The sequence below is a fragment of the Sebastes fasciatus genome, chromosome 19 (assembly GCF_043250625.1).
Source record: "Sebastes fasciatus isolate fSebFas1 chromosome 19, fSebFas1.pri, whole genome shotgun sequence".
NCBI lineage: Eukaryota > Metazoa > Chordata > Actinopteri > Perciformes > Sebastidae > Sebastes > Sebastes fasciatus.
Genome location: NC_133813.1, coordinates 22560789 through 22570582, shown reverse-complemented (window position 1 = coordinate 22570582; position 9794 = coordinate 22560789). Strand labels below are relative to the sequence as shown.

At 37.0% G+C, this 9794-nt stretch overlaps 1 protein-coding gene and 1 long non-coding RNA gene across 2 annotated transcripts in view; one reads left to right on the top strand and one right to left on the bottom strand.

Moving 5' to 3' along the window:
- The window catches only part of ermp1 (endoplasmic reticulum metallopeptidase 1), a 28156-nt gene that overhangs the window by 5659 nt on the left and 12703 nt on the right, over nucleotides 1–9794 (bottom strand). The window contains exons 9-14 of the mRNA XM_074616959.1: nucleotides 5719–5893; nucleotides 5095–5285; nucleotides 4590–4742; nucleotides 3404–3606; nucleotides 3157–3272; nucleotides 1647–1810 (exon numbers count right to left, since the gene is read on the bottom strand). Of these exons, the coding sequence (XP_074473060.1) occupies nucleotides 1647–1810; nucleotides 3157–3272; nucleotides 3404–3606; nucleotides 4590–4742; nucleotides 5095–5285; nucleotides 5719–5893 (1002 nt within the window). The remainder of the gene's footprint in view (nucleotides 1–1646; nucleotides 1811–3156; nucleotides 3273–3403; nucleotides 3607–4589; nucleotides 4743–5094; nucleotides 5286–5718; nucleotides 5894–9794) is intronic.
- On the top strand, nucleotides 3488–4951 carry LOC141756912 (uncharacterized). The gene is made up of 2 exons (XR_012591549.1): nucleotides 3488–3629; nucleotides 4596–4951. It is a non-coding gene; the product is annotated as an uncharacterized LOC141756912 (long non-coding RNA).

Below are 9794 nucleotides of genomic sequence, written 5' to 3'. Positions count from 1 at the left end.
ACAGGAATCCAGATATGTGAGGAATGAAAAGAATGACATTAAAAAAAGATGGAAGGATTTAAGTCAAAGGTGCAGCAGTACCTGATGATTTATATAATATTGTGGGCAAGGAAAACAATCTTAAAAGAAGAGTTTGATGTATTTGGAAATAAGCTTATTCCAGTTAGATGGGAAGATCGATCTCTCTCTCATGTCCGTATGCTAAATATGAAGTTGGAGCTTGGAGACAGTTATCTTAGCTTAGCATAAAGACTGGTAACAGGTAAAACCTGTTGCCTGGCAGAAAATCCACCAACCAGCAGCTCCTAAATGTCGATCTATTCATTTAAATACACAGGTTATGAGAAATGTATTATTTGTTATAATAAACATTTAATGTCAAAAAGTTTTTCCATACCAATATTTTTTTCAAAACCATGACTTTTTAAATTACATTTTTATGGCATACAATACTGTGACGTTTAAAAAAATCATAGTATAGTATGTCATAAAAATGTCATAAATAATGTCATAGTATATTATGCCTTTAAAAAATAATAATATAGTATGTCATGAGGTCAAAGGTTATAGCAAAGTCCTAAAAAAGTTATAGTATAGTATGCCATTAAAAAGTCATAAATAATGTCATAGTACAGCAGGTCTTAAAAACATGTCATACAAATGTCAAATAATGTCATAGTATAGTATGCCTTTAAAAAAATAATATAGTATGCCATAAAAAGTCATTAAAAATGTCATAATATAGTACGTCCTAAAATTGTCATAGTATATTATGCCATTAAAAAATATTAATAAAGTATGTCATAAATTTTTTTATATAAAAGTAATTGTATAGTATGTTATAAAAATGTAATTAAAAATGCCATAGTATATTATGCAATAAAGAAATGATAATACAGTATGTCATACAAAATGTCATAATATAGTCTGTCATAAAAAATGTCATATAAAGTCATACTATAGCATTGTCATTTAAAAGTCATAGTATAGTATGTGTTCTCTCCACTGATTTTGAGTAATCTGAGTAATCTGTGATAGCATTTTGGCACAGCTCTGTTGAACCGTGCTACTTTGTTTTTGATAGTTGTGGTGACTTTGTTAAAGAAGCCTCATAGGGGTTCTCTGCCATTTCTTTTGTTACTCCTTTTTTCCTGTTTTGTGTCCATGTGGGGAGATTAGAATGGTCTTTTTGTTTTCAGTAGAATAATGGGAGTCTTCATTTTCTAGTTAGTGTGGGTTCCTTTGTTTGTTGTTTTGACCTTGGAGACCCTGATGCCTTATTTGCTTCTGTGTATTTTCTTCATTAATAATTTCTATGTTAATAAATGCCACTCTTTATTTACACTTGAAGTGCTTCAGTAGCTATTTTCATACTGTGTCAATCCCATCTTTTTTCAAAGGATTGGTAAACTTTTTTATGTAACTCCTTGTTTTTCCCCTAGACATCATGTTAAGGTCATAACAGTATGTCATAAAAAATGTCACAGTATGTGTCATTAAAAATGTCACAGGTCACGTTGACCTGTGCAGATACACGTACGGACAGTCAGACAACCCGAAAACATAATAAATACAAAACAGAGCAGCAATATGAAATGTTAATAAGTACATTAAGCACAGAATGGCCCTTAAGCTGCAGACAGTACCTGTATTTCAAACCAGAAGATCCATGTGGGGGCGTCAAGGCCGTGTGAATAGAAGACAAAATATTCTCCGCTAAGGTCAAACTGAGGCGTCCCGTCGCCGAAGGACCAGGTGGAGAGGCTGGCTCCTCTGTGAGGCATCAGATACAGGGACATGTGGCTGGGGCCTGCATGGGACAGGACAGGACACAAGTTAACATGCACATATATATACACATACACATCCAGATCAACCTGAAGGTTGCACATTACTGGTTGCACTATAATAATAAATGGCCTGATAAAAAATACTTATAAAATCATACACTTCTATGTGTAATATGTGCAAACATCGCACACAAATGTAGCTGTTCTGGAGCTTTTGAGCATATCACATGATCTTCCTCAGCATATGGAGTTGTTATGGAAATGTAATGCAGAACAGCTACAAAATGGACCTCGTTTCGAGGTTACATTGTAAACTAATGCTTCCAAGAACAAGGCTGGACTTTCAATCGATGATTTAATGTTTCAAAATGTCTCTACAGACATAATTTCAGTGCTGATGTAAACTCTTCATCCCAATTGATGTGTCACCGGATATTCAGCCAAGATTTTTCTGCACTGGTCATGTGGCTGAAGTCCAACTGAAGTCACATGACTGATGGTGTTGAGTTGCAAATCTTCTTTTTTTTTTTTTAATAGTGTCTGTTGTCTCTGCCTGCAAGTCCTAGAAAGAACTAGGCTGTGTCTGAAATCACTCACTACTCACTATATAGTAAGTTACCCATTTTGTAGTGCTGTCCAAATCATTATACCCTAAATAGTGGACTCAAAGTATCCCACAATACATCGTGAAAAGTAGTGGACAACGATGGTCACTAACATGCAAAATACAGTATACCATCATGCACTGCGCTGAAGGAAATAAATGGCAGACGGACGAGAGGAAAGAGAGCAGCGTGATTGAGACAAATCCATGAGTTGTGTTGCGAAAATAATGTATTTAATGTGAGCCGAGCATCACAACACAAACGGCCACAAAGTACTTTGTATTTATTAAATTGGGAAAATACCCTTAGTGCCACATTTACAACTGCCGTTCATTCTTCCCTTCCACAATAAAAGCCCTAGATATATATGCTGCATCACTGCTTACCAAGAATAACTTAAATTCACTCAGAGACAACTCAACAAAACATTTTACATATGTATTTATCACACACAAAAATATATGTTCGTATTTATTATAGATGGTCTACCAGCAGACTTTGATCTGGCATGCTTTAATTGTGCGACAGCAGCAGTGACGTAATTAACAGCGCCGAGAAAATTACCCGAGTATTGTCCGAAAGTGTTTTTTCATTTTGCCGATGAGCTCACTATATAGTCCTCTACAGTATATAGTCCTCTATTTAATCCTCAACATAGAACTCCCTGGATAGTTATTACGTAGTAGTGAATGAGTGAATGATTTCGTACACAGCCCTTGTGTATTTAGTGTAGTACTTTGGCCACATCAAGTGCTCCTGACCTTTCACACTGAAGGTCATCTTGACCGTCCCCCAGCTGGTCTCCTCTCTGGACAGTAGGCTGAACTCCACAGGAGAGCTGGGAGACACTTCTGGAGCAGGAAGGTACCAGTTCTTCCTGCAAATGCACCAAAAATACTTGAGGAGGAATATAAAGTATGAAAAGTCGACACATGAAGACAATTACATCAGGCGAATCAAAACAAAGAGCATGGAAACGATGCTGTCGGCTGCGAGGCTGTTACTGACTTGCTGAGGAACTTTACAGGCAGGAACCAGGGGTAACCACAGAAGGGCCGGTCCTCGCGGCAGCTGGTGCGAATGGTGTCGTTGACCTCAGGGATGTGGGGTGTGATGTGCTGTATGCCTGTGAAGTCAAAACTGTTGATCCACAGACCGGAGTCTTGGCTCTCCACCTGGCCCTGGAGATTGTGGAAGGTCCGCGTCGTATGCTGCAGGAGGGTGGATAAAACAGGTTTCATTTACTTCTTTTAAGCGCACATTTTCCTTCAACCTGCCTTATTCTACAGCTCTTTTACAGAGTGAATTTCTGCTCTCGCCAGAATTACTTAATGGAGCTCTCTCTCTTAAATCAGAGCCTTTTTATCCAATCACGATAACACATGTGGATATGTCATGGTGTGCAATGTCCCAGTTACAAAAAACATGCTCTATATGGGGTTTGTATTTCACCTGCTTGCAACAAGTGGTTTTAATCATGCAATCAAGGTCTGCACTGCAGGATAGTCAGTTGAGGCCAAACAAATAATTTTACCAAAAATGCAAGCTACTTCTGCAGGAGCCGTGTTCGCACAGCATTAAAAATTTTGTTGTTGTTTACGTTTTTCCCACTTGCAATATAACATTTTTTATAAAACTATTAAAATATATTCAAAATCCAGAATGGAAAATTATTTATTTTTTACTTTTTTTACTGATATTTTCCAAAACAAAAAGACATTGAAATTAGATTACAAAAGAAAAAAAGACATAAGGAAAAGAAGAAAGAAAAACATTAAATTAAATTAAATTGAATTAAATTAAATTAAATTAAATTAAATTAAATTAAATTAAATTAAATTAAATAATATATATAAATAAATAATAATGTTTGTAAAATAACTTTAGTGTACACAAACCAAACTAAATGAATACAAAGAAATGGTGGCCAATGGAGACTCATAATAACAAGGGTATTGAAGTCCAATTGGTAATGATTTTAACATCCCACAGTAGGCAAAGGGGAGTAAGACTTTTTACTTGTTAAATGGATGACCCCTATCCTGTGTAGAGAAAAATGTGAATATATGAGGGATTTCTGTCCTTTCCTTAGCAAGGACTAGAATAAATACATATGTTTCTGTGCGCATATTTGTGCTTCTGTGTGTGTGTGTGTGTGTGTGTGTGTGTGTGTGTGTGTGTTGTGACTATAAACCTGCAGGAAGACTCGTTTTGGCCGCGGGCTGTCTGGACTGCCTGAATAAGGAAAGAGGAGGCCACAGGACATCAACAGGAACGTGACGATGAAGACTGAGGCTAGACCAGCCAGGATCCACTTAGTGCTCCGTGCCAAGTAGATGAAATGCAGCTGAGGCAGACAGAGAAATATAATATGTTACTGGAGTGGAGGAACAAATCTACACTGCAGACTTTCTGAAATTGCAACAAACATGAGAACATTATTGGTAAAATGGGAGATTATTAATTATATGTACTGCCACTCAGTCAACTGTAAAACAGCCGTTGGTTTGCTTATCTGAAGTCAAACAATGAATGTCAATAAACTGCTCAAACAAAGCATAACTGCCAGAAGGTTGACCGATACAGTAGAACAGTTTGATCTTGTGTATTCTGCCCTGCATGCACTCCACAATGTGATTTCAAGGTGACAGAAAAAAAGGCTTGTTGTTCATTGTTGTACATAATGTGGGAACACTCACAAAAAAGGAGGAGAGGAAAATGGTTGCCAGGGTGACCAGTGTAGCCATCACAATCTCAGGGGGTATCTCGGTGCCGCTGCGCCCCATGATGGGTGTGAAAATCTCAAACACCACCCAGATGAGGAACATGAAGTGGACGTAAGGCAACGCCAGGCCGAACAGATAGAGCACACTGTACTTCAGTGATGCTCCTGCAGAAAGATAGAGAGGGTATTATTTGTTGGATCAAACTGAAGCAGCCAAGGATCAGACCATCAAGAATCTTTTGGCTGAAAATCCCTCTTAAACTCCATCAAACAGTACCATCGAGGTATCGTACAAATGGGGATCAAGGTGCACACTTTCAGACAGTCGTTGAACTTGGTTGTGCACACGAAAAGTTGCGTAAGTAGTTGTGTTGTTAATTAAACAAAAGAACATAACAGTCCTTTTATCTCTTGGCTTTGGCTATACCAGATACCAGTTATTAATAATCAACCATAGGGTCCACAAGTGTAAGTATAACACATGACTCTTTACTTTAAACACGGTTCTACTTTAAATTAAATAATGTGTCCAAATTTTTTTTTTTTAATGAATTTGCCAATGAATAAAGATTCATTGTAAATAAAGTTGAGCGTTTACCTCTATGTTTAAACTCTTTGGCCAGCAGCACTCTGGTGGCCAAGGGGAAGGCCACCATTAGCATGGGCACGTAGGCTGAACACAGGCCCCGCTGGGTGAGCCACACCAGACTGCAGCACCACAGCAACAGGCTCACGTCAAAGTAGAGATCGCCCAGCTCCACCAGACGGACACCCTGCATGGAGAAAACACACACACAGCAGGTCAGCATAGAAGGGATATGAGGGAGCTGTATGTTGCTTTGATAGGTGGGGAGTCCGCTGTTGTGCATTTGAGGAACAATCTAATTGTTGCTTTGCCTAAAATGAATGCTAAAAGTTTTAGTCTATGAAGTGTGTGTATGGTGGCAACTCATACTCCTCAATCATTATATAAGCAGCCTCTGAAATGTATCATTTTAATTAAGGATTAACAAATAGAGCAGTTGAGGTTGTTTTTAGGCTACTCATATGTGGACATCAGATCTGTTGGCCATGTTGTTAATTTCAAGACTGTACCCTCAGTCCCTCAACGTCCATTACAAATAACATTACATACATATTTTTACAAAGAACTGCGGAAAACACGAAACAGGACCAAACTTCCCAGTTCCTACAACAGGAACTTTACACAATGGCCACAGTTGTATCCTAAAACTATAAACTAAAAAAGGAGAACCTCTACTACAGCAGGAAGAACTCACTGATCTAATTTACCACACATTACTGTAGGATGGTTGAGAGGCACCCACATGTACACAAGGCAGTATTGTTTGATTAAAATGAACATCCAGAAACCCCTCGCATACACACACACCCATTACACATCTGTACAGCAGTGTATGGTCTCGCATCACTGCCACACAGATAAATACCCAGTGAGAGTTTGTACAGCAGATTTTGGTGTTGATTGATGTGGGACTACAACCACACAGAGAGAACTGTTTCTGATTCAACTCTCTGCGTGTACTTTTGTAGGTAAAGAGGTGATGATTTGTGTTTTACCTGCTTCAAAGTCATTGTGGTTAAACCAGGACAGTGACTCTCAACCAGGGGTCCTTGTACCAAAGGGGTACTTTGGCAGTTGCCAGGGAGTATGTGGAAATATTGTGGTAGCTAATGTGATAAAATTGAATTTATGACTTAATAAAGAAAACATCCACATATTGAGTCAGCTATAATAACATCTTAGCAATGTTTCATGCATTTCAGAGGGCTAAAAAAAATAGTTGGCGATGAGCAGAAAAGTTGAAATAGTTAGCCAAAAGTAATGGATACATGCTTGAAATAGAAAGTATAAATAGTTGAAGTAGTTTGCCAAAAGTAATGGATAACTGCTTGAAATAGATAGTATAAATAGTTGAAGTAGTTGGCTAAAAGTAATGGATAGATGCTTGAAATAGAAAGTATAAATAGTTGAAGTAGTTTGCCAAAAGTAATGGATAACTGCTTGAAATAGAAAGTATAAATAGCTGAAGTAGTTGGCTAAACGTAATGGATAAATGCTTGAAATCGACCGACCTAAACATTTAAGGTAGCAGTTGCTACAAAAATATGTTAAAGCTTGAATACCCTAAACGGCTGGGGACTTCTAAAGAAGTTATTCTACTATGTAATCCATTTAAATTGTACTGGTATTTCCACTTGCCAAATGTCTCTATTTATTGTACCTTACTGATTTAATCAATGTTTAGACTGATGGAATAAATGCTTGGGACCATTTAATAGTTGGGGTTAGGTTAGATAGCTTTTAGGGTCTTTGGTTTAGTCTTGGATGTTTCGTAGGTTGTAAATGTTACTGTATAATACATGCACTTTTTCAAATCTAGACAACGTGTTAGTATTTAAAATGTATGTTTACCATCTGCTTAGTGTCTGGGCCCCTATTTTCAAGCTTTAGATAGCTCATCAGGGTGTCCCATTTCACATATCTCCATTATGTCTTATGATGATTATGTACTTGTATCTTAACTGTGTTGTGAATAAACTGAAACTAAACCAAACTAAACTATTGAAAAAAAAGTTACATCCACTATTATATCCACTTTTACATCATCTATAGTACGAGTGTTGATTAAGAAATACCGTACATCAGGCAAAAAGGTTGTAAACTACTGAACCACAATACCAAATTATCAATAGCCAAGCAATAAACAGGCATTGTTCATTTCATCTTCTTTAAGGACTTGTATCTAGACCCATTTGTCAAGAACATCCCATTTAAAATGAGGCCACAGATATAATGTGCTCTTTCAATAGAGATTTTGTTTCACTGGAGATGAAGCTGTATATGGTCTGGCACAAAGGTTAGTCTGTGTCCTTTCTGGTAAATGGCCATGAAAAGCTGAAGTTCATAATGAGGTTAGCTCCAGATGAAAATGAAAACACTTTCTGTAATGGTTTCAATCTCAAATAAACACTTATATTTACTAAATGTCAGACGTACAATATATCAGTTGAACTGCAACTAGCTGCTCCTACATTGCCTCTGGAAATGCAAGAATGGGCTTTGCTATCAGCAGGCAGAGACGCTGGAAAAACATTTGATAGCTGGAAAAACACAGCGAGACTTATCAAGTAAGTACTATTTGGTGAATGATTGTGTACATGTGACTGACACCTCTGCAGTTTTAAAATCACACACACAAAGAGCTGCTGTTCTATAATCACCATGGAGGAAGAGGAATTGTCCGTCTTCCTCCTCTCTGCACTTCCCCATTAAATGTGTGCTCAGCGAGTCAACACGAGAGATTAGGCTCAAGTAAATAGTGCCCTCAAACAATATACAAAAATTCAAGAAAGAGAAAGGAAAGGAGTCAAGTTGATCATATTGAACTAAAAAGAAAGTCTAATATGTGTTCAGAAGAAACTCTGAAAAGGTAAAGATATGTTTCGTTTCGTTTCGTTAAAGTTATCAATCTAAATCAAGCTGGTCGACATTCTTACCGCTTCAACAGAGCAAACATTCAACACTCACCTTTGGACTAGACCTATGCTTATACACATTAGTTCTCCATTCAACCTTGCAGTACAGCTGGATTTTAGAAAGCAGTGACTTGATCTTCTAAAGTGATGAATAATGTGGTTTGGTTTCAAACAAGGCTAGCCAGGGTTAGCTAGAGACATCATTTTAAATATTTAAATAAATATTATAATATATGTAAATGTACAAAATGAGCTTCAACCTGCAGATGTTTTGTGACAACTTGTAGTTCAAACAGAATAAAGAAAATACACTACTATGAAACCCAGGTGTTAAATTACTAAGTGGACGGTGACCTCATATAATTCACAATATATGAAATACCTCTCCCTTTCACCTTTCCTGATCCATGTAATGAAATAATTTCATTTTATATTGCAAAACTACAGGGTAAGTCCCCACCATTTACTGTAGCCTATAGTTAAAATACTGCATGTACACACACCGTCTGCCCTTTAAAGTTAAAGGAAATATGCTTATTTGCTTTCTTGCCAAGAGTTAGATGAGAAGATTGATACCATCTGTCCCTTCAATATGAAGCTGAAGCCAGGAGATGGTTAGCTTAGCTTAGCTTAGCTTAAACACTGGAAGCACCAGATCCTTTAGGGGTGTTGGTAGGTGGATTTTGTAGGGGAAAACAAATACGACTGTAACAACAATACATCCATCTGGATCGATATATCGATTCAGTGATCAACGATCCAATATCATCGATGCTAAGTGAAAATATCGATACATACTGTCATCTTTAAGATATGCCTTTATTTTGAAATTCCCACTTTATATTTATTCTTTTTATTAAAAAGAATAGATTGTTTTTCATTTAAATGTGTGGAAGGGCCCAGCAATAAAATTGTCAAATCATATTTTAGGTTTTTGTTGTGAGTTGATATAAATGCATCTATTGTGTATTAAATGGGCATATGATATCGTCTCATAACGATCGCAGACTTTGTGATATCAGCAAATATCATATCGTTGTCCAAAGAATCAATATTATATCGTATAGTGATGAAACTTGTGATTTACACCCCTAGAAACAAACAGGCTTGTTACAAGAAAGCAAATAAACTTATATCCCAAAATGTCAAATTATACCTTTAAAGGAAACCGTA